Consider the following 25,303-nt stretch of genomic DNA (forward strand, 5'->3'; position numbering starts at 1 on the left):
CATCTGTCCTTACTGACTTAGGTAGATGGGTAGACAGATAGGTAGGTAGATATAAATTAGATGATAGGTAGATAGACAGATGCTACTATCAGCCTGATAGTCATCTAACGATCTGAAAAAAGTAACATACAAAAAAATGTTAAAATTTCAGTTTTACCAGGAGGCATGTGAACTTTAAAGGGAGTTTCTTAATGTAAAATAAGGTTAATTTCATGGGATAATTGAGTCAAATATTTTGTCTTGCCAAGTCCTGGCCTGTTACGGATCGCCCTTCCTCAAAACCGTCAGCCTTCCACCGAACAGCCCCTGCACCTCTCCGACAGGGTATTGACATCAATAGAGTCCAAGAAATAAAGTCATTTTGGCCTTTCAGTCATTCGCTTTCAGTACTGCTGTTTTTGACCTTACGAGATAATCCGAGGGGTTGCCAAAAAGGTCTGTCTCAGAAGAAGCAAATTTTGGGAAAATAAACTGCTTTAAACTATCAAATCATAAATCCATGGGTAATCTAGAGGAAAAATTATAAAAACAAAATTGACAAATGTGAAAAAAAGAAATTCCGTGAGTTAAAAACGCCATAAACATAACCCAAAGGCAACTTGCAAACTGAAAAATTGCCATATGTAAAAGTCAAAAGTTAATCATTTTGAAATATGAAATGTCTCTATAATTCACTAAAAGAAAAATAGTCACCTGTGTAGAAAATAAGGACACGAGGATGTGTTTTAGACACAAATACAAACACAAATGAAATGGACAACACAGATACACAAAATGTGCAACTGTTAATCATCAAAATTTAAAGATTAAGATGAATTATTGACAGCAATACCACATATTAACAGTACACATTCTGGAGACTGAGGATGCGGATTCAAGTCCTGTCTCTACCACTTAAGATGGCACCTCCAGCATTTGGCTCAATACCTTTGTGCTTCCGTTTTGTCACTTGTACAATGGGAATAAGAGAATCGACCTGAGGTGGCCAGCTTCCTGGATGGTCACTCCTGGTATTCACACTGTCAAACAGTTCCCAGCATGGACGCCACAGCGGCACTCTATATAATATGCATTGGACATGACATTCAGCTGGAGAAAATGAATGATGCAGAAAACATGACCGGGACCTGTATCTCAGTTTCTGGTAGCCTTTTCCTGTGTCATTTCTGTCACTTGATGATGGAACATTACTTGTACATTGGAGAGAGAGTTCATACATTTTCGCGTATCTTTTTACTTTGCTGAATTTAGCGTTACTTTTTAACATTCTTACTGGATCTTTAAAGTTTTTACATCCTATAATATACTGTGCGCACTCCAGTAACAAGACACCGTGAGTCGAGGGTGGTGCTTATAACCAGATATAGAGCAGTGAAAAAACTCGTATTCTAGAGTTAAGTGAACATCTAAGCAATTGAAAATCGATTAGTTAACTACTAGAATTCATATTAAATGTGAGGACATACTAAAAAGAGATGAGAGTTGCCAAGATAAATTAAAACATTTTGTCACTCCCCTTTGGTTCCCACAGTCAATTGATTATTAAGTCTACAGAATATCTGAAATGATTCACGGATCTGTTCTCAGCCTTCATTCCAGTATCGCCACTCTGGTTCAATCTCTTAGTGTCTGTCACCTGAGCAAGTCTAATAGCTTCCTGAATCGTCACCCTACGAGGTCATTTTTGTCCTTGACACTGTTCTCCACATTTCCCCTAAGGTTACTTTGTTATCTAAAGTCAAAATTTTATACCTTTGCTTACAACTTTTATTAGTGTCTCGTTACTTCTCCAACATTCCAATTCTTCAGTAGCGCCTAATTCACAATCTCACACACATTTGTGTCTGTACGATATGACATTAAGACGTTCTTATAGGTGTGATTTGAGGCAATATTAGATTATATAAAGCTCCCCTTATAATATCGCCATCTCTACTTGCTAACTATCCTACTCTTTGGAACTCATTATTTTGTAGCTAAATATTGTAAGAGACTCTTCTCAACACAAAAGTAATTACTCCAGGGATGGAGATATTATATTAAGTTATAAACGCCTTAACTATCTGTAATAGGTCCATCGGATTGACCAAATTCATCAAGCAGAATCTTGTGAGACTAGAATAAAATTGGAATCATGAGTTTTGATATGTATGGAGGGTGGCAAGGGTGGGGCAGGGATCATAACATTGCAACTGAAGCTCTGGGCAGAAAGCACAGGCCCAGCTGGAGCGGTGTTCTTGATCAGAACATGAAAGCCCACTGGCTCCTTGGTTATGAGGGGTGAGAGGTGAAGAAAATGAGACAGTGTGCCATTAGAAGAGACAGTTAGTCCATGGTGTTCATCATTGTACCGCTAGTGCCTAGAATGATGAATTGCTCACAGTAGGACTCGCTAAAAATGTTTCGAATGAACAAATGAGAGTGAAAGGGGACATACTGTTTTTCTTTATAAAACATCGATTTCAAGAAAGTACTCTACACCTGAAAGTCATAGGTTTAGGATTTAATAGGATATGCCTAGCACTTTTCAAAGAAAGAAGAAGAAATATGCTACTCTAGTTTATAGAACCATGAAATTGAATCTTTGAGAAATGTAGAACTTTAAGAAAATTAATGGAGAAAAACATAAAGATGCTTTGAATTAATTTAATTATAAGTGGTCCACAAGAAAAGGGCTCGAAATACCTAATGTTTGGTGGCAATTTAATCAAGTGTCAAAGATAACAAACCGGAAAGCAGGTTTGGCTATTTAACAGAGCCACATAGTAAACTTTTAAAACTTACAAAAATAAAAACAAGTGAGTTATTGATATTTTGTTAGGAGGAGCAAAATACAGGAATATATTTCACTTAAAGATAATCCACACCCATGTTAATTTTTTAGTTTCAATTAAATGGACCGTGCATATATAAGGGGTAAACATTCCGGAAGCCATGCCATGTGAAAGGCATGTGGGAGTGGCCTGTGCTGTCTACACTGCCACTCTTCCGTAAATCAAAAATTATTTGAATATTAAAAAATGCAACGGAAAATAAAATATCAATTTCGTCAAAACTGAATTTAACGATGCAGTCTTAGGAGACCTTCTGTAGGGGACCAATGAACAAACAGCATTTAAATATAAACCAGACTGACGGAATTATTTATCCCTCTTAGGAGTAAAAATGTTGAGGATACGTAGCAGAATGTCATTCTTAGGTAAAACACGTTGAAGTAAAAATGTGTGTGTGTGTAAAGAGAAGATTAAGCAAATGTGAAAAAATGTTCACAATTTTGAATGTAAATGCAGGCATGTAGGTTTTCATTGCATAATTGTTAAACCCCATATATTTGATCTTTTGCAAAATAAAAAATAGTGAGGAAAACGGGAAAAAATTGAAAGACTCCAAACTGGGCTGGTTTTGAACCTGGCTTTCTGTTAAATGGTTTCTGATGATCAATGCAATAAGACAAATTATAGAGTAAATATTTCTATCTAAAATTGGAGAATTTTCAAAGATAGCCAACAGACATGAAAAGATGCTCGACGTCACTAATCATCAGGGAAATGCAAATTACAACCACAGCGAGATATCCCCTCACATCTGTCAGAATGGCTACTACCAAAAAGACGAGGCTGTTCTGAGGATGTGGAGAAAGGAGAAGCCTTGAGGACTGTAGGTGGGACTGTAAATTGGCGCAGCCACCGTGGAAAACAGTATGGAGTTTCCTCAAAAACTTTAAGCTAGAGCTATTATATGATCTGGCAATGCCACTTCTGAAGAAAATGAAAACCCTAATTCAAAAAGATTCCTAGGTTCACTGCAGCGCTATGTGCAATAGCTAAGTTATGGAAGCAACCTAGGTGTCCATTGATAGGTGAAGGGTAAAGAAGATGTGGTACAGACATACAGCGGAATGTTACTCAGCCATAAAAAGGAACAGAATCTCGCCATTTGCAACGACGCGGAAGGACCTAAAGGGTGGTAAGCTTAGTGAAATAAATCAAAGACAAATACCAGGTGATCTCACTTATTTGTGGAATCTGAAACAAACAAACGAAGAAACACAAATCAGAAACAGACTCACAGATACAAAGAACAAACTGGTGGAGGGAGGTATGAAAAGATGAAGGGGAATAAGAGGCAGAAACTAACAGTTATAAGTCACAGGGATGCAATGTACAGCACAGGGAATAGAGTCAATAACACTGCGATAACCCTGTGCAGTGACAGAGGGTTACTGAACATAGTGTGGTGATCACATCATAAGGTGAATAAACGTTGAATCCCTACGTTGCACACCTGAAACTAATATAATATTGTATGTCAGCTAAAAATGAAGTTGAAGAATTTTCAAAGTTTTGGTGTCTTCTTCACTTTAAAATATAGGCATATGAAGCATTATGTTCTTAAGTAGGTTGTAGGGATAAAGTTTGAAATGATGTCTCTGTGGGTGGTAGATGGGAAATGAAGAAATTATTCAGCACGAAAAACTCACACCTCACCATTTGGTGAAAGTCAAGCCTCGCGCACACATATGTTATTTAGAAACAGCTAAGATCGTTTCCAATATTTATATTGCTTGGAGATATTTTTCCACTCTTTTTTGGGTAGAAAAGAGATGAGGCATTAGAATGTCTGGTGTTATATTAAAAAATAAATGGTGGCTGAGCTGAGACAAGGCCTTCAGTTTTTAGGAAATTATTTTCCAGGATGTGTGTGCGCGCATGCATCACGTGTGTGTGTACATCACGTGTGTGTGTACATGTGTAGATTTTAAACAACATTGTTTTTGTAATGGTAACCATGACTATCTACTGTAAGAAAAATACAGGCTTATACAATACTGTCAATGATATTGTTTCAAAGTATTTACTTTTGACTATCCTTTTAACTTTACCACAATTGATTTTTTTTTTCCCCCCAGAACTTACTCCTACTGTTCTAGAATAATGATTCATTCTCCCAGGCATGTTTTAGTTGTGAAGTAGGAAGTATTTCATTCAGTCAACACTTTACTATTGAGGTATGAGTCTTCCTTTCATTCATGAACTAAAATTCAAATTTGGTTACTTATGAAATACCATTACCCAAGCATGGAAAAGTCATAGAAAATTCACAAACTCATTTGCAATTTGATTTTTACATTCTTTCCTCCTCCTGTGGGTGAAAATTTACATATTTGATTTTTATGTCTCTTTACATCTGTTAACGTGAAATGAGAGATTTTCAGAGGACCCAGTAGTAGAAAGAGATTTCATTGACAAAGCAAAGGGAATCGAATATTCACAGATGACATAACACTTTATGGGTGGGGAGGGAGGGTGATGTGAATAGACTGTTAACCAAAATTTAGCAGTTAATTTACTCACATAACACAGATTCATCTCCCACTGACTTTCTGAGTAATTTCATCTGACCAGGAGACAAACAGCAAACCTTTTAAAAATTCAACTAATTGGGAGCAGTTTATCTATTAAAGTCATTCAAGGCTTTTCAATAAAAGAGTTCTTTTCCTAGTAAAGTACACATTTTTCTTCTGTGTGTGTGTGTGTGTGTGTGTGTAGTGATTTTGGATTGTAGAGTTGAGAAAGAGAATACAGCCTTGCTTTTATTCTGATTAAATTTGGGGCTACAAAAAACATGTCTGAAAACTGAACTACTATAGCATATAATGTTTTGCCTTTTTTGTCATGGTTTTAGAACTGAAGGGAGATAATTTATAAAGGGTTCAACAATGTAGAGGCATAATCTTTTTTCTAGGCAATTTCCAATCAGATATTTGTCCTCGAAAAGGCTTTCCTGGAATTGCTAGTCCCATAAGAGGTTGACAGAGAATGCAACATGTTATAAAACCACATTTTTATATGAACTATAGCTATGGATCACTACCATCACCTCCTCCTATGTTACAGTACCAATTGCCATGTCTTAAAAAGAATAAGTGTATCGGTAAAAATATTTTTACTGGAAAAGAGACTTAACATAACCAAAGCTGTATTACCATTCATCTCTTGATCTATGCAGGTTGACAGAAATAAGCCAACAGAAAGAATCTGTTAAAAATAAAGATTTTGTAAAAGATTGTCGGCATCGATATATCGGAAGGAGACAGCGTGTGAATTTAGGGTGACATTGGAGGTATGAAGATGCAGCTGCCTACTGTAATGGACAAGCAGCAGTCACTATCACATGTGTGCCAGGGTGAATGAGAGCAGCAGTAAGCTTGCAGAAACGACTCGTGATGCCAGGGAGAAGGAGGAAGGACTGCGTTTTGGAACACTGAGTGCACAGACCATGCCGTGGGCTAGGGTGGTGTCAGTGGATAAGCCTGTGATAGACAGGGAGTGTAACCTCCAGAGCTTGATAGATTGGACGCGAATGATGGAAAATGGACTGAGAGGCTTTTGACTGGAGTTCCAAGCGGATGGTGTTGGGGAAAATGGGGGAGAAATTGATTTGAGGTTAAGGAAAGTCAGGTATTTCTAGATACCTTAATTTTGAGGCAGGTATTGGTGATCTAATAGGAGGTATCGACGAGGCAGTTAGATATGAGACTGGAGCGCGTGGCGAACACTGAGAAAGAGATTTCATTTTGGAAATCGGATAAATGGATGGGCTTCCCTAAAGAAAGGGCAGATAGGGAGGGGAGGAAAATGTTTTGAATTTTCTTGGTAGAGAATCCTATGATGTGTGGATGATGGCAGTCTCGTGTCTCACTTTCCAGTGCTTATTCCTTGTGTTCGTTTTGTGGCCTTACTGAATTTAGGGTTTCCAAGGGCACGCTGAGTAAAAGTGGTTTCAGTGGGCACGCGTGTTTATACCTAATCTTAATGATAGACTTTCAACACGTGACCGTTAAAAATTCTTTTTTCCTCTAGTTGTTGTGTAGATAACTTGCCATAGGTTAAGGGGTTCTTTACTAGAATCTTTCCAACACTTTTACTTACTTTTTCTTTTTCTCTAATTGAGAATGGATATTGAATTCGCTGTCAAATGCTTTTTCTTCTATCTGTTGAAATGATGATCACATTAAATGATCATATTAAAATGACCTATTTCTAGAATAATTTCAACTTAGTGATGATATCATATTTTTAAAATACATTACTTTGTTCATTTCGCTAACATATTTTATATGATTTATTCAGCTATGTTAATCAATTAAATTGATCTCTAATGATCATTTCTCATACTCTCCATAAGGGGTTTTGAATCAGGGCTATGTTAGCCTCCTAAAATGAGTCGAGGAGATGATTTTCTTTTTTTCTATCCTCTGGAAAATATGGGCGAGCTAAGAATCGTGTGCTTTGTGAATGTCTGTAACAAGCTGTTTGTGAAGCACCACGGGCATTGCTCAGTGACACTTTCTGGAAACAAAGATCATTCAGATTCGTGAGGAGGACGGGGAATAGGCACTGGAGATTCATGATGACCGTCCGTCAGATCGGTAGCAATTACAAGTGACTGATATTCTTGTATTTTTTAAATCATAACAACCCTATGAGATAATTTCTCTTATTATCTCATTTTACATGTCGAAGAACTCAAGCCTAAGAGATTAAGAAGTGTGAGATTATGCCATTCACACGCAGTAGCACAAAGACTTGACTGATGGTCTCGGTCCAGAATTCGCAATAGTGAGCTCTTTACTTTGAGAAATTTCTTATAAAAAGGACAAACTGCTAAAAGTATCCTTTCTATATTTTTCTATGAGCCCATTTGAGTTAATCTTCCTCTTAAAATTTGCGGTGCTGAAAGTAATCCAATTGTCTGTGAAGTGTGCGTGTGTGTGTGTGTGTGTGTGTGTGTGTGTGTGTGTGTGTATAGTGAAGTATATTTTTACGTCACTTGAATCTCATCATAATTTAGTGCGTGTGGATTTATATTCAGAAATCTCTCCTCATAACTATTATTCTACTGAAGATTTTATTCTTTCTATCTCTAGGCTTACTATTCTTACCTTCTTGATGATAAGAATAAGAGCCTTTCTTTCTACTGTTGAAATCATGTCCGTTATGGACGTTTTCTCTGTGAATTTGATCAAAGTGTAGATGATCATTTAAATTCTAATTCACGCAATCATTCATCCAAGTTATAGTGTAATGATTCAATAATTTACTTTAATGAACGCCTATAGTCATTTAGTGCAGGAGAGAGGATCCTTATTGGATAGCAATGGTAAATCTGTGTAAAGTAAGACTTGCTAGGTTGCTACGTTGTTTTTGCTTTCTAATAAGTCAAATTTTGAAGTTTCTCTTTTCCATCTTTTAAAAACATGAATCTACTTTTCAAAAAAAAAATATCAGAGTCATGGTAGGAGTTCCACAATTTACATAAGAGGCTGTTTATGTAAATGGAAATAGAAATATCTTGTTTTATGTCTTAAGATAATTGGAATCATGCTATTTAACACTCATGAGAGTATAAGAACAAAATCATAATATAAAATGACTACACATAATATGAGTTATCTTTTGCGGCATAACGAATCACTCCAAAACGTAGTGACTTAAAACCTTCACCGCTTTACTCCTCAAAATTCTGGGGATCAGCGTGATTCTTTGGGTTGGGGCCTAAAGAGCTGGGGTGCCCCACTTCCTATTGGGCGTTTTCATCCCGGGAAGGGCTAGGCTGGGGTTCCTTGCATGTTGTCTGTGGCCCGTATTCCAAGGGAGGGAAAGCAGAAGCTGGTCTCCTGAGGCTCAGCTTCTGATGTCATACAACTTAGTGCCCTCACACTCAATGGGTCAAAGCCAGTCACAAGACATCCCATATTCAAGGGGCGGGATTTGGCCTCCTCGCGGCATAAGCTGCAGTGTCACACAGCAGTGGGACACAGACACGGGGAGCATGGTTCACCGGAGACCATTATGTTAGCAATCCGCCACGCAGACTAAGTGACAGCTTGATACGCTCACTGCCCTTGGAAAGGTTAAGTCTGTAATCTTTTTAACCTCATGTTAAGATGTAAATATATTATGTTGGTTTGAGAGTCTCATACACCAAACTGTTTTTATGGCATTTTAATGAAACTAGGGTGCTTTCATCTTTCCATAATAGAAAAAGAGCTCCTTTGAGATGCTGTCATCTCAGCCATAAAAGAATAGACTTTATTAAAAGAAATTTCAGCGGATGCCATTAATGAGAAATATGGACATAAACTATTGGGATAGAATTTTTAAATATTCTATTCATTTCAATGAGTTTATCAAAATAACAGCAAAATAAGAACATAAGAAAGAATCAATACAAAGTCTTTGTAGTTTTTTTTGTTTATAAAAGTAGACTATTTGACTGCATTTGATCTATCGTGAGCATATCGATGGCTCGCTAAAGGAGAAAGAACTGGAGTCTGTTTGGAATTTTAGTTACAGCGCATTCAGAATTACAAATTGTCTTCCCAAACTACATACTATTTTAAGATCCACATTCAGTATCTATCTATTAAACACCTAATATGCTTCAGACATTATTTAATCCTTAACACTAATGCTAACGAAAGAGACATCACACACACACACACACACACACACACACAAGGCCATTTAACAGGAGAGGATAATAAGGCTCAGAATACTAATTTGGCTAGCTAAATCCTAAGTGGTGGCAGTCAAATTTAAATTCATATTTTTTGGACTTGGCCTAGTGCTATGTCATTACTGCCTTCCTAAAAATCTTCTCATAGCAAGGCCTTATCAGGTAGGATTAGAATTTTGCAGAAATATTTCTATTGCCAAATAATAATAAAAATAAGGTAGCTTCGTTACAAAGGGCTTTTAGATTTAAAAAGTGGCATTTACCGAATGCTAATTTTATGTATAAGAGGCAGTAGATGGACTACTTTAATTTCACAAAATCCTCTATGAAGTAGGTGCTATTGTTTTTAATTTTCAGTTTGGAAAACAAGCTTGAAGAAACTGTGACACCAGCTCCAACCGTTTAAATCAGAATTTCCTAAATTAGTGCTTTAAAAGGAAAACCTTCTAAAGAGATATTAAAATGCAGCGGAAGTTAAGAGCCATTGCTTTAACTTGTATGCTAGACGGTTTTTTTTTTTTTAAATGATGTCTTTAGTCACAAAAGATGAAAGACAGCAAATTGAAGAGCAATCATGTCATGATTTTCTTATTATTTAAAAATGTCTTAGTGTTTATAATTTTCATTTAAATATCATTTAAGGTAAGCAGTTTAAGATATGTGAACACAGCTTCTGAAGGAAATACATTTCGCTAACACATAATTAAAATGATTTGCATTTTAATGACTTGAAGCTTTAGACTATTCAGGTGAAATACAAAAACACAAGGTTGTTGTATTTTAGAACAAAAATATATAAATTACTGCCTGGATCAAAATTAGTTCCTACAGAAGCATTCAAGAAAAAAAAAAGTATCATTTTACTGTTCAAGTTCTGAATAGTCTGCAATATAATCTGATGTAAATAATTATTTCAAAAGCAGTGCCATCATAAAAAACTCACATGTATCTTTCTCTAGAATTGTTTTCAAACTCTACTCCCAAATTAAATTTATTGAAATATACTTAAATATACTTTAATATGTTACTCTACTGTGTGGTAAATTTATATGTGTATTAAATAATCTATAACAAAGTATTATCTATCTGTGTGGGAATGTTAAGTATAAATTCATAGATCCAACATTTGCAACCTGTGTCTATATTGTGCACAAAACTCTTACTGCATATCTATTTGGGCTTAAAAAGGTATCCAGTAACTTCAGTTGCTAAAATCACCAAATTATATAAAAAAGTAAAGATTCACCCCAAAACATGGTCTTGTCACATTTTAATGTGAACAGATTTCTCTCATAATAAGTAGATAATGAACAGGAAAACTCATCTGTTCTGTAGAAACATGAACATAATCAGTTGCCACTAACTTCAGAGACGCAGCTCTTATAACTACAATGGGAGTTTGAGAAAGTTCAAAGGATCTCATTCGAGATCGAACTTACCAGCAAATTTGATATGGAATTTATTTTCAGGCTTCAATATCTGGACATACAAAGGGCAATTGGGAGCAAAATCTTTCACAGCCCACGCTCTCAGAATTGTCTGGTGGTCCTGAAATGATACAAATCAAAACACCATGAAACAAGTTGGAAAGTGTCCAAGACAGTCACGTGCTGTATAACGGCATCGTTGACGTTTCGGTCAACGACAGACCGCAAATACAGTGGTGGTCCATAGATTATGATGCAGCTGAAAAATCCCTGTCATCTAGAGACGTTGTAGCCATCATAACATCCTAGTGCAGAGGCTGCAAAAATCACCGAGGCCGTGGCGGGGATGGCAAACGACTTCTCCTGGGCTGGATAAGAGAGACATCGAGGAGCTTCTAGACGGGGTTCCCGAGGAAGTGACTGATGGGGAGTTGTTAGAACTGGAACACACAGCTGAAGAAGAGGCAAGGGAAAGGAAATTGCAGGAGAAGGAAAAGAAGACCCCCCAAAACATTCACGTGAAGGGCTGAGCAGAAGCTTCTGCAGACCTCAACTAACTCCTTACAACGTTTGAAAACGTGGACCCCAACACTGAAAGTTTTTCGTTAATAGAGATGTTTATGGTGCATTATCTTCTTACAAACAGATCTATGATTTTTTTTTTTTTTTAAAAGAAAGAGACAAACCAAGTAAACCACCAAGGGCTTACTTCTGAAAAGAGCGACACTTCCTCAAGTAGAGTCTCAGATGGGACCTTCAGGAGGTGTTACAGAAGCAGAAGGCAGTGTTGTCTCAAGAGATGACAGCTGCATGCATGTTGTCGCCCCAGAGACCTTCCAGTGGGACAAGATGTGGAGGTGAAGTACTGATGCCCCCCCGCCCCTGTGCAGGCCTTTCTACTGTATATGTGTCTTAGTTTTTAACCAAACGTTTAAACAGTAAATAGTAAAAATAAAAAATTTAAAAATAGAAAAAAGTTTATAGAATAAGGATATAAAAAAAGAAAATGTTTTTATACAACTGTGCCACCTGTTTGTGTTTTAAGCTACATGTTCTTATAAGAGTCAAAAAAAAACTTTTTTAAATTAAAAAGTTTATAAAGTAAAAAAGTTATAGTGAGCTGAGGTTTAATTTATTATTGAAGAAAGAAAAACATTTTTAACAAATCTAGTGTAGCCTGAGTGTACAGCGTAGAGTCCACAGTCACGCACAGTCATATCCGTGGCCTTCACATCGCTCGCCCTGACTCACTGACCCACTGACCCACTCAGACAAGCTTTGGTCCTGCAAGTTTCATTCATGGCCAACACCCTACACAGCTGTACCATTGAAAAATAGACCGCATTTTTATTGCGCCTTTTCTATATTTAGATGTGTTTAGATACACAAACACTAATCGTTGGTCAGCTCCATGAGAACGGAGTTGTGTCCTATGTTCATAATCGCGTCTTCAGCTGTACATGGGAACATGGACCATACAGAACACTCGAGAGTATTATGGAATAGATGAAGGGTTAAAAGTGGACATAGTGTTACAGTATTGCACATCGTTTCTTGTCTAAAATACCATGCTCAGGTTGAAGACGAATTTTCCACTCAAATGACTAACCTTATAATCAGCTCTTTGTTCTGCTTCTGTAAACATGCTTCCGGCATAGGCCAAAGGGCAGAGTGGTCTCAAGATCAACTGAAGACTCACTCTCCCCTTGGATTGTTCTGTCTAGATAACAGATGTATTGCCTAAGTACCTGTTTGAACTGCCTATAACCCACAGCAACTCCCACCATTTGTGGCGGTTCGAGTTCAAACTGACCCATCAACTAGCGTAAAATTCTTGCATATATGGAATGTTGCCACTGAACACACTGCCCAGATCTTGGGTGTGTTCTCTCTCTCTCTTGGTTCTCTCTCTCTCTGAGTAACTGCTTAATTTTTCGCTGGTCTGATTTCAGGGCTTTGGGATTTTTCCACAAGGTCTAAGAAGGATACAAAGAATTATGTCAATTAGCCTCATGTAAATTTGAAGCTAAATAAATTAAGACATGTAAACTTTACACAAAAATGTCAAAAATCAACATATGATAGAATAGTTAGTGTAAATAGCAAATGTACTAAAGATAGCTATCAAAAAGATGTTACGAATGGTAAGAGATTCCTATCTCACGCAGTTGATTTTGAAAATTTGGAGGTGGCAGGAAGCAGCACAAGAAATGGAAAAGAACATGTAGCCAACATGATCACTGGGTTTCCAGTGAACAGTGTACCTAGCCACAAAATTCGAAGTGTCGGGTTCAATATTTAGAGTCGATCAGTCGATATGGCAGAAGACTTAGTTTTGGTTATGGGACAAAAAGTAAATGGTATCAATCTTCAAACGCAAAAATGAAAAAACAAAAGACCAGAGAAACACATGTCATTTTCTTACAAAGCAGAGATGCCAAGTATATTAGCAATAGTGTAATAGATTTGAAGCAAATATTCTCTTAAGGGATAGAGTAAGGACGAGAAGTAATAGAACAGACAGCTGATGCCTAAAATCCTACATATATATGTTATTCTGATAGTAATTTCAAACAGTGGTACCACTTTTATTGAAAGATGTGTGATCCATTTGAACAGTAAGCTATTATAATCATGGGAAGCAGTTGGGTACAAAGGAGAAAGTGTTGGGGTTGAACCCACTGGGCGAACCCCGACTCTGCCAGTCTGGGGAATCTTATTAACAACTTGAAGCCTTGGTTCTCATCTCTGAAATAACCGCGGTGGCCATGAAGTGATATGATGGGCACACACGTCTGACCATTTGAAAGCTACTCACGGAATGTCAAATCTGTGTTTTTGTTTGTTTGACTGTTTCATCGAATGGACTTGCAAATTGAGCTAAAATATGCATTTCAATAGTAGCAACTTAGACTGCAAATCCAGTACTATGAAAAATGCAAGATTTTTTTCTAGAAAATTAGTGTTAAAATATTAAAAAAATTTTAAATGCGTTTTACAGCATTTTCTCTAAAAAGCAGATATCATGGGCTTCATTTTTTAACTTGAAATAGAACCATCGGAAAGGATTATCAAACTCACTGAAACTACATGATTTCTTAAAAATAGTATAAAAAAGAAAAATATTACTAAGGACGCTGCTATGCCAATTTCAGATTCATGATTACTTTTTGATTTTCCAATAAATATAAAATTGAATATAAAAATACATTTACTTTTATAAAATATCATTACTTCCAAAGCAGAATCCTTCTGAATACCCATTAATTTCTCATTTTGATGTTTTTCACAATCGCTTTCTCCCTCCAATCACAAAAATGTACACAAACTAATGCTAAGGTTGGCAGTATTCTGTCTGGTTATGAAACTTATTAAAATAACAAAAGAGCTCATTTAATTTTGCAAACTTGGCAATAACGTATCTTTCAGAAATGATGTACCATCAACATTTTTCAAAAGGTGTAACTGTCAAAGAAAATAATATAAAAGAACAATTTTATAACAACAGAATGATTTCGAACCTCATTTAGGACACATTTTTTAGAAGTATGCCTAATATCAAAAATTTATTTCTGTAGATTTAAAAAATTTTTCCCATATAGCAGATAATCCTGATTCAGAGATGCGTAGATATAGCGAAAAAATATTGCAAGATAAATCAGTCTATTAAAAATAATTTTTAGAAATGTTTAGGATCAAAGATGTAAAAATGTAGCCTAAATTATTTCTTCCTTAAGAAATGATAAACATTTCATTAATTAATCCTACACGTTTATCCTTGGAATTAAAATTAAGGGAAGAGAAACAAAATATTGCCCAATCTTATTTCACAAAGATTTCTCCAAAGAAGTTTCAGTGTAATTGACATTATATTTTTGGTCACTTTTTAAAACGAAGTCAAACTTTTTACTTTGCTCCTTAACTGAGTCAGTAAAATATAATTCTACATGTTTCTTGATGTGATAATGGTTTCAACATGGTTTTTCAACCCATGTTGAAGAGTGTGTAGCCTGGGAATGGGTGACTGCCTTACTTTGTAGGATGAAGTAGGAATTTCCCAAGAATGTCCTAGAATTTTCCCGTGGGACCCAGTTGACTAACGTGAGTGAGCTCGATTAAAATTGGGGGGACCAGACAGTCCTTAGCCCAGTGGGGTAAGAACACATTACTATTCCAAGGCTCCTGGCTTTCCCAGGACACCCACTTACTTCACTCCTGACAGCAAGTGAAAATGCAGTGATACTGACTTACGAAGAGCAAAATTCTAAAGACTTCATCTTGTGTCCTCTAAAGGGAGATTCAAGACGTTTTCGTGCATGTGAGGATTAAATTGCAGGAGGACTTGAGAATCATAAAGGAAGAATTACTTCTGCTTTCCATCCCCCCACCTCCCCAAAGCAACAGCTTAGCTGGAGAGAGGCAGCTGAAATGGTCCGTCAGGACTAAACCCTCATACGTAACATACGTAACATTACAGAAGGATATAAACGAAACAAAATGACAGCGTTTTTGCAAAAAACAAAAAAACAAAAAAACAAAAAAAACCCAAACAATCCAAAAAACGTGTTAATCTTTGCAGAATAAAGGAGCAGAGTTTCCTTAATTTAATACCCTCCTGGCTTTAATACCCTGATAGGATTTCCGCCAAGCACGGGGAGGGCAGGAGGGTTCTGGGAACCGCTGGAGGTTAACGTGGTGCCGTCTGCGACAGCAGCAGCGCCAGGCCGGTCCTAACACGGGGGAGCGACGTGGGAAAACGTGCTGACGTGGGCGCTGCTTAGCACAGACTCCACATATATTAGAGTTTTCCTGGGTTCTACATATTGTTTTGCTAAAGAAATCTTCTTGAATTGGATCACTGTGCCCACATGTGTAAGGATGGTTGAAACAAGAGAAATGGGAGGCTGCGTGTGTCCACGCGGAGCACACTAGCAAGAGTCTGCCGTTCATTTTACAGTCAAGTCTCTCAAAGTCTCTGCAGAGACCTCTATGAGACGCTGTCCACGGAAACAAGACAGTCGAGACTCCAGGCTTTGCCACAGGAGCAAACATACGGGACACTTAGTGCCACTCAGGACGTGGGTTTTTCTTCTTTACCCTTCTGTCTGTCAAGACCTAAAAGCCCATCCAATTACCAGACCTGGGTCCTCCTCCTTGGCCCTCTGTCCAAGACGCCCCAACCTCTGACAGTTGCCAGAATTGTAGGGTTTTGTTTATGCCTCCTCTGAGTTCCTCTTTCCTGTCTGCTTTTTGTTCGTTTGTTCATTCGTGCCTTTTCTTGTTAGCAATTTCCTTAACTGTCTAGTGATCCCTGTGTCTGAACATACGTGGGAATGACCTGCTCAAAAGGTGTTTGAGGACCTAGTGAGCACAGGCAGCTTATTTCCCATGGACTTTACTGTAGGGTGATCAATTAGGGGCATTGAGTTGGGAATTCCAGACTTTATATCTATCTTCTGCCTCCCTCCCTTCCTCCCTCCCTCTGTGTGTGTGTGTGTGTGTGTGTGTGTGTGTGTGTGTGTGTGTGTGATGTTGTAATTCAATGGGCCATTTTCCCAGAGAAAGTGCCTTCATGCTTGTGCCAGTGGAGGTGTGGACTTGGCTGCTAGGGCTCTGAGTCATCTCGGGGCACCATCTCACATTCAGTGACGCAGGTTGCTCTTTAATTCTTGATTTTCCACAGAGTCTCAATTGCATCTGCTTGTTCTGAGTAAAAGGTATTCTCGGGTCAAGTTCTGCAGACAGTAAACCTTTCCCTAGGGAGGGGGAAGTGGCCGGCAGTGGGCTTGCGGAGGGGCTCAAAGACTCGAAGTGCTTCTCTTCTAGACTTCGAATCCCTGTTCGTGTTTGGTCTGACAACAACCCTACTTGCAGAGGCATCCGGTGTCTCTATTTTCCTGAGACTTTTGAGGTTCATTTGCAAAAAGTAGACCTTTCTGATTCGTTTCCTCTTTCCACTAAAATCCTCATTTCCTCTGTCCGTTAGCTCGGTCATCACTCATCCATCTTCTTTCTGCTTCCTCACCGGCACTAGCGCTGTCTCGTCTACCATCTCCTTTCTCCTGCGAGCGAAATCTTTTTATTAACATCCGGTCAATGTCGTCGTGTCAGGAGGAGATGGAATTTGGGAAGCTCCCAAATTCACATTAAAGGTATTATACACTTATATCTTAACGCTTACTTTGTAACTCAGAATCTTACAGGTCCTGGAGGGCTGCGAGTGTTTTAGGACACAGTTACTCCTTGGAGGGCGGGGTACAATGGACAATTACATAAGGTAAATAACTATAGTATCAGAGGTATGAGCAAGACATTCGGATGAATTAGAGCAAGGGCGACATAGAGCCTGCCACTCTCGGCCTTACGGCCCTAGATTAAGGTAACAGAAGGTGCCTAATCGATGCTCTGGAAAGAGTAAACCATGATCCTGAGGGACCTGTGCACACCTGGCCTTATCTCCAGTCAGTACTGAAGCCACCAGAGTTCCTGTCTGTGCGCCAGATGTGGCTAGAAACCCGGGCGTTCATCGTCCCTACTCAACAGAAATAATAAGGCGCTTCTTTATAAAATTAAAATACATTAAAAAAAAATAGAAGTTAGCGTGGTAAATTGCCTAAATTTAATCTAATTATGCATTTAGAGATATTTAGGCCTAAAAAAATATATCCTAGAGACACCTGTGCCAAAGGTTACCAAACTGGACCGTGCTTCCAAGTCGCCTGGGGAGCTTTTAAAAATACACACATTTCCAAACCCCGCCCCCTATACCCTGACTAGAATTTTAACAAATGCCTGATTTTTAGAAATCCTCCGGCCCATTCTGATGAGGACGGCCCGGTCCCTCTGCCTCGCTTTTGAGGCGAGGAAATGGAGACCGTTTGAACAAAGTTGCACAGCGTGCGATATATACAATAAAAATGGTCTCGTTTGTCTGCATGTGACTCATTTCCTTTTATCCTCAGAAAACCCAAAGGTTAGTAGAAAGTACCTCAAAAGCGCTTTTGTTGACAGTGTGAACTGTAAAAGTGGAAATCCTCCAGTTTCAGGGAGGCGGTATCTCCAGGCGCCAGCCCCCAGGAAGAGCAGTAACTCAGTCCCAGGGAGGTGACATCTCCAGGCATCAGCCCCAGGAGAAGCGAAACATTCCAAGGTACAGATGATAAAACTGTCTGCTAGGCCCTGTTTGATCTGAGCTCCCCGGATACATTTATCTTTGTACAAAACGTTACCGGCTAACTTCTGCTTCTTGTAATCTGCTTATTCAAGAATGTAGTTGGAGGCTTTCTAAGCTGCCTCCTCTGGAAGCTCGGGGCTGATCCCCTCCAGCCCTGCGTGGTAGAGAGTCAGTCACCGGCTAATAAAGGCTCATTATTAATCTCAATGGGCTCCGTGGGTCTCAGAATCGTTCGCACCGTAACAGAATGATCCGGTGAGTCTTATGTTGTGGCAGAGATAGCGCAGGGATATTTTTGCTTCTCTTTGGGACAGTTTTAAGGTCACCGATAGTTAATGTTGGTCGATGAAAAATAATCAAATTAAAAAATTTGTTTTTCTAAGGTGAAAAGAAAAAAAAATTTTAGAAACTCACTGAGGATGTCCTGTCCACTTCACAGCGACTGCTCAGAATAAAACAGGCCTCCGCATCATCCATCCTAATCACAGAGAGAAAAACAAAATAGTCACACACCGAAATACCTGTGTATCTTCCGAAAAATAGAATGTCAATGTTAGTTCAATGCACACAAAGTACATGCAAACTCTGAGTACCATTAAGCGGAAATGAAAGTTAGGTTCCTAGGAGATCATGAGTGTTTGACTGTGAACAAAATAGTTGTTGAATTGGCTCTAGAACTCAACAGTTTATAATGACAAGTAAAAAAAAAGTCATTTTACTCTCTTTAATGATTCTATACTTTTTTATATACAGCAGGTCCTTAAATAATTTTATTTCATTCGGTGCCATTATAACATTGACGAGATGCTGTAGGAACTTAACGCTTGTTCACACCAACCAGCCTGTGGGTACGATCTGGCTTTGTGATACATCCCTACAGCTCAAGGATAAATCTGAGATATATTTAAAACTTTTCGAGTGACAGAAAACATCAAGCAAAGCCACTTCTGCTAAGAATCTCGTTTGGCTTCCGAAAACCACAGGTGGTGTTTTGCAGAAGCCCCGACTTCCTGGTGTCCCTGTCCGCCCAACCACGCCCTCACTGCTTGTGTGGAATGACCCGCATGAGCTTTGACCTGTGTTTAAGACCATGTCACCTGTTCTCCAGGTTGCCTGGCACACGCCCAACAGGAAGAGAGCTACCAAGTAAGACCTGTGACCGTGACCTTTCTGATTTCTCCAGCCCCCAGGCAACACAAGTGTTATCTGCTCTGTGTGTGTGCGTGTGTGTGTGTGTGTGTGAGAGAGAGAGAGAGAGAGAGAGAGAGAGAGAGAGATGACGACTCCTGGAGCCCTGTGAATGAGTGACGTCCAGTGTCCTGTGCTCAGCCCTGCTCAGCTCCCGTAGACTCAGCCTGCGGCCTCGCTTATGGAGTCAGCCCATGTCATCGGTGGCCTTCCTCTCTTTCTCTTTTCCTGCTGCCTTCCGTTTTCCCAGAACTCTTGTCTTTTCCAAAACATCCTGTTTGCTCACGACATGACCAAGCTTCGGCGTTGTCCTTTTGCCTCCAGTGATGTCTCAAGGTTAACTCATTCTGGGACCATGTGCCCATCTTCCCGGTGGTCCAGGGTCTCCATACAGCTCCCATCCAACACCACATTTCAAATGAACCAATTTCTTTCCCATTAGCCTTTTTCACCAGCCAACTCCGCCCAGTACGTAATAGAAACTCTTTCGAATTTAAACCCTAACTCAAACTGCTTTGGTATTTTACACGTTTAGCCCAAGATTTTTATTCGTGGAATAAAATTAGTGTTCAGAGATTTGGAGACCACTCTAAGGGCGAGTCCGGATGACCCCGCTCGCCCCGACAGCTTGACATGATGACACCATGCCACAGTCCCCATTGTGTCTCGTGGACACGGTCTACTGACCGTGAGACAGAGCAGCAGACACACTGATTTTATGCTTTTAACTTTTCTATTTGACCAGCACTGGGACTAAGGCAAAACTCTGCATTGAAAAATACTCACACATATTCTGCAACACTGAATGTTTCTAGAATCTGGAGGAGAGAAATGATATCAGGCTCTACACGATGGAGGATGATGCGGGGGGGACCTACTTTGCTCTCAGCAGGTCTTGATCTTTGAGGGCTGAGCCTTGAAGATAGATGACCCTCTGTGACCACATGGGGATCTGTAGTACCCTTCTAACCTGCACATCCATTTCGGTGGGGCACAGAATCACCACGTAATAATCCTGTTCAAAACAGAGAGGGCAACAGGGTTGAAACAGCAATGTTCTCTTATGCCACACAGGTCAATGGAATATCTAAGAACGTTCTGAAATACACTAACATAGAAACGAGCTCTTGCTAAGAAATAAAAGTTTGCATTTAAAACCTGAGCATATATTGAAATAACACAACACTGTAATAAACATAACTGAGACGTATAAAAATCTCATAAATCAATACATTCATCCTGACCTATTTTAATTTTATTACTACCATGAAGAGAAGGTGATCAGTGCTTATGCTCACCACATATTTCCAGCTTATAAAGTTTTCAGTTTTAGGCTGATTCTAATATATATATATATATTTTTTGCATGGTAGGCAGAAGTGCTTAAGTATCATTTCATACTTCAAACCATTACTTTATAAATAGAAACAGTGATGGGGTTTATATCATTTGATAATATCATGAACTGAGATGTTGAGACTTTTCGGAACCACTCATAAAAATATTGATAATACTGACAAAATAAAGAGTTTGAGATAAATCTACTTCAAAATAATGGTCTTTTAGAGAAAATATGAAGGTAATGTTAGTGGTATAAAATGGTATAAATGGCAATGAAATGGTATAAAACAAAACAACCGATCTATGTAGATTAAAATTCTCTAGTACACATTCATCATTTTATCACTGAAATATATCTAGTGGGAATTTTTAGAGTTTTAAGAATTCTCCATGTTGATATTAATCGATATCGATAAATTACTAGGAATCGAACTTTTCCCCAAATAGATTTTCTTCATAATGAGCAATCCTGAAATTATTTATTATGTATAGTAAAAGAAAACAGTTTCTGCAAAAAATGCAAATTAATTTACATGAAAACAGAATATATTGTATAATTTAAGTATCACTTATAAATTAGTTTTTTTTTAACATGTAAAAAATAGTATTTAAAAAGTTCTCCCAAGTATTCATGAAAAAAATCTATTTCAGATAGGGATAGTTAGATATACTCAATACTATCTTGTCCATTCTTTCAACACAAATTTATTTAGGAAACACAAAACATTCAGGTAGCTCTTTGCTGTTTGGGCAGAACCGAGTGCCTCAGGCAGCAAAGATTGTCCAAGTGCGTGTTGGCCCGCTACTGTGGCAAGTATTAGAAGTTTCTGAACGTTTTCTCAAAATAGGCAGATGAACATTTTTTTTCCTGAATTTGTGTTCTTCATCCAGCTAGGTATTGTCCAATTTGTGGTCATTAGTTTCTACTATAAATAGGACCTAGTTACAGTCCAGGAAACAGAAGGAAAATAACTTCCAGGCTCTATCGGCAATACTGGGTAAAAGTGAAGGATTCAAGATGATATTGAAATAATTTTTTCATTGTTTTATGATATTTCATGTTCAATTTCACCGTTTCATAAAAATATCATTTATATATTACCCAAGGGATTCTTTTAATTCAAAGAAAACCTTTCTTTGTAACATTAGCATAATTCCATCTGTCTTTTAATGTAGATACAGAAGGACACTTAAAATACTGTGTCTTCTGTCAGCATTTTTTTCTATGTTCCTGGTTATATTTGTCATTCTTCATTTACACGTTCTAAATTTGAGTGTATAAATAAAAGTCCTCCAGAAGGCAGGAGGCCCCATCAGCTAATTGACTTCGACGAGACGTTAGTAGGTGTGATCGAACATAACGCACCATGTAACGTGAGCATACCTGTAGTCTTGGATGAGCATAGAATTCGTTTAAAAAGTCCATAAGTAAGTCGATCTTCAGTGAGCTGACACACAGAACCACGTGCTTTTCAGTCTGAGCTCTGTGCCGACTGTAATTTCCACCTGACTTTTGTCTCTCCATCCACAAATAAGCCAGCTGTTCAAACTGTAATGCATTTTTCACATATGAATGAGAAACACTGGACTCGAAAATAAAAATCAATGCAATGCATCTATTGTTTATTAGGTATACTCAATTTCTTAGGTGGAACTCATTGAGATGTAAATTATTAGCGGTCCCTCCAACAACGGAGCTTTCAAATGGTTGCCACAGAGGTCGCTAATGCCTCCCAGAGGCTTCGGGTCTCCAAGGAAACATATTAATATATTTTCCTATTATATCATATCAGGGCACTGAGAGGTCTGTGTCTCTGCTTTATGTCCAGTAGCGTGTGCAGCGTGATTTGTCATGTGCGGGTCAAAGACAAATGCCTTGTTGGCATGTCTTCCATGTTCATCAAGTTCATCCCGTATCTTACTCAGTAAGACGCCTTCACTGCAACAGTACAGGGGCCACATTCTGGCTGTACGGCAGCTGGTGTGTGAGGGAAGAGGGGTGTGTAGGGGACAGATGTCGAGAAGGAAGACAGGCATGATTGGACAGGCCTGGGGAGATCTTTTTTATTAAATTTATTGGGGTGACATTGGCTAATAAAATTATATAGGTTCCAAGTGTACGATTCAATAATATGTCATAGGTATATCGTATTGTATGTTCACCGCCCAAAGTCAAATCTCCTGTCACCATATATTTGACCCCCGTTCCCTCTGATAACTACTAAACTGTTGTCTATGAGTTTTTCTCTCTCGTTTGTTACTTTCAGTTTTATATCCCATACATGTGTGAAATCATATGGTTCTCAACTTATTCTGTCTGACTTATTTCACTCAGCATGCTAATCTCAAGATCCAAGATGCATCCATGTTGTCCCACATGGCAGGATTTTACCTTATGGCTGAGCGATTTGATATTCCATTGTATATATGTAGCGCATCTATGGAAAACATTATGGAGGTTCCTCAAAAAATTGAGAATAGAATTACCAGATGACCCAGCAATCTCTCTTCTGGGTATCTATCCCCCAAAACTGAAAACATTTATCTGTAAATATATATACACCCGATGTTTATTGCAGCATTATTCACACTGGCCAAGACATGGAAACCTTCTGGGTATCTACCCCCCAAAACTGAAAACATTTATCTGTAAAAATATATACACCCAATGTTTATTGCAGCATTATTCACACTGGCCAGGACATGGAAACAACCGAAATGCCCTTTGATAGACGATCGGATGACGGGAAGATCATTTTTTATACCTACGTAAAGTATATTTAGAGACAGTGTAGCCAAGTATGTAAGAGAATGTGCAAGTTTTATTTGTAGATGTTGTATCCTGTCGCTAGCCCATCCACCCAAGGACACCCAAAGCTCACTGTGGGAAAGAGCTGGAGATCGCCTCTATCTTTAATCTCATTTACATCTCTGTTCCTTTGCAGTCACCTCTCCACTCCCCAAAATGCTGCATGATAGTTATATATCATCTTCCGATTTTATTTCGGTTGATCAAAATATGCAATCAGTTTTTATTCATTACAGTGTTTGGTTTTTAGATTATTTCAGGAATCAAGAGAGATCAGTCCTCGAGTTTATTTCCTTAATCTATCTATCTATAATTAAAAACCATACTATCCTATGGCCTCATTATCATAGTTAAACATTCAATATTTAAATATACATCTTGAAAAACTGTAATGAAAAACGTAACCTATCGGTCATGAGCAAAGGAGGAAGAACCCCTCAGTTTCTAATATAATGTAAAAAGGCATTTCTGAGACAATTTTAATTAATTGGCTAGCTATAATAATAGCCTGTGTTAATATATTGAATTAATAAGCCACCCCACATTTCTATTAAACATGCAAAAGTTGATTTTATAAGACTCGACACACTGCTGTAAAATTTAACATGACCGTTTACCTGGATGGGTAGGACCACAAGAGCGACACAGATCATAGCCACCACGAAGAGCTTGGAGGACCATGTCTCAGGAGTGACATCTCCGAAGCCCACGGTAGAGAATGTCACGATGCAGAAATAAAGGGAGTCGAACAGATTCAGCTTCTTCCCTATCCGCTCCAGGTGCTGAATCCCACAAATGCTAAGGACACACATGAGCAGGCAGATTTAGACTTTCAAACCGGGCACATTATGTTTCAACATTACTCATTTGAAAGCCAAAGCACATTTCATAAGGCCATTTAATAGTTGGGATCTTAAATGGTGCAGTTTTTTTCCCCTTAGGAAAATATAATTTTTAAGTTTTTTTTCTATATTAACTAAATATAGGATTATTTTGAAGTAAAAAGAATATCTTTAAGATAGGGAAGTACACACAGAGTTTATTGCTACTTACAGAATTCTTGAGGCTAAGACAGTCTCCTCATTGTAATACCTTTGATTTCCATCATGCACAAACATTAATATTTTACTTATCTGTTAGCTATTTTCCCAAGAACTGTGAATGCTATCACCTGCTATATAAAGATTCGAAGCTATTCAGTGATTACAATCCACTTTAATATAGATTGTTATCTTCATCCACAGCTGTCCTGGGAGCCATTATTAAAACTGCCTCTTCTCTCTGATCACAATTGATGGATTTCCATTAATTATTATTTTTCGTCTGTACCCAGAAATGATTTTAATGATGGGCACAGATTTTCTGAGAAACCGAATCCAAGAACGTGCTCAAATGCAGCACGTTCATTACCATAAAGCCCTCTTCTGTCTCGTCGTAAAAAGGATGTAGTTTTCAAAGACCAAGTTGAACTATTTAAATTTTATCCTGAATTGAAAGTAGCAAAGAATTTAATGATGTAGAATTTAAAAATAAATAATCACATCTAGTGGATATTAGTAAACATTCTGCTATCTTTAAATTTTCTAATCAAATTTAATGTTTTGTGACTGGACAATTAGTAATATTGTTTTTTAAAAAAGCTTCCTTAAAATGCTTGATGTTAGTGGATATCTAATTGTAACAAAATTTTTGTTTATTATTCTGTATCCCCTGCCTAAACATTCGAAATTAAATAATTTGCTGCGATTTAATATAGAAAAAATGAACTAATATCATACCATGTTTTAACTTTTCATTTAGTTAATAGGCATGAAAGTTATTCAGATTCATTTGTAGTAATTG

General features: G+C 38.0%; 1 protein-coding gene across 1 annotated transcript in view; it reads right to left on the reverse strand.

The window, feature by feature from the left end:
• LOC102888097 (potassium channel subfamily T member 2-like) overlaps positions 1 to 25,303 on the reverse strand; it is a 145,909-nt gene that overhangs the window by 78,249 nt on the left and 42,357 nt on the right. The window contains 5 exon segments of the mRNA XM_025049843.1: positions 10,962 to 11,070; positions 18,538 to 18,601; positions 20,190 to 20,326; positions 22,037 to 22,201; positions 24,079 to 24,259. Of these exon segments, the coding sequence (XP_024905611.1) occupies positions 10,962 to 11,070; positions 18,538 to 18,601; positions 20,190 to 20,326; positions 22,037 to 22,201; positions 24,079 to 24,259 (656 nt within the window).

The sequence above is a fragment of the Pteropus alecto genome, unplaced genomic scaffold (genome assembly GCF_000325575.1).
Source record: "Pteropus alecto unplaced genomic scaffold, ASM32557v1 scaffold65, whole genome shotgun sequence".
Lineage (NCBI taxonomy): Eukaryota > Metazoa > Chordata > Mammalia > Chiroptera > Pteropodidae > Pteropus > Pteropus alecto.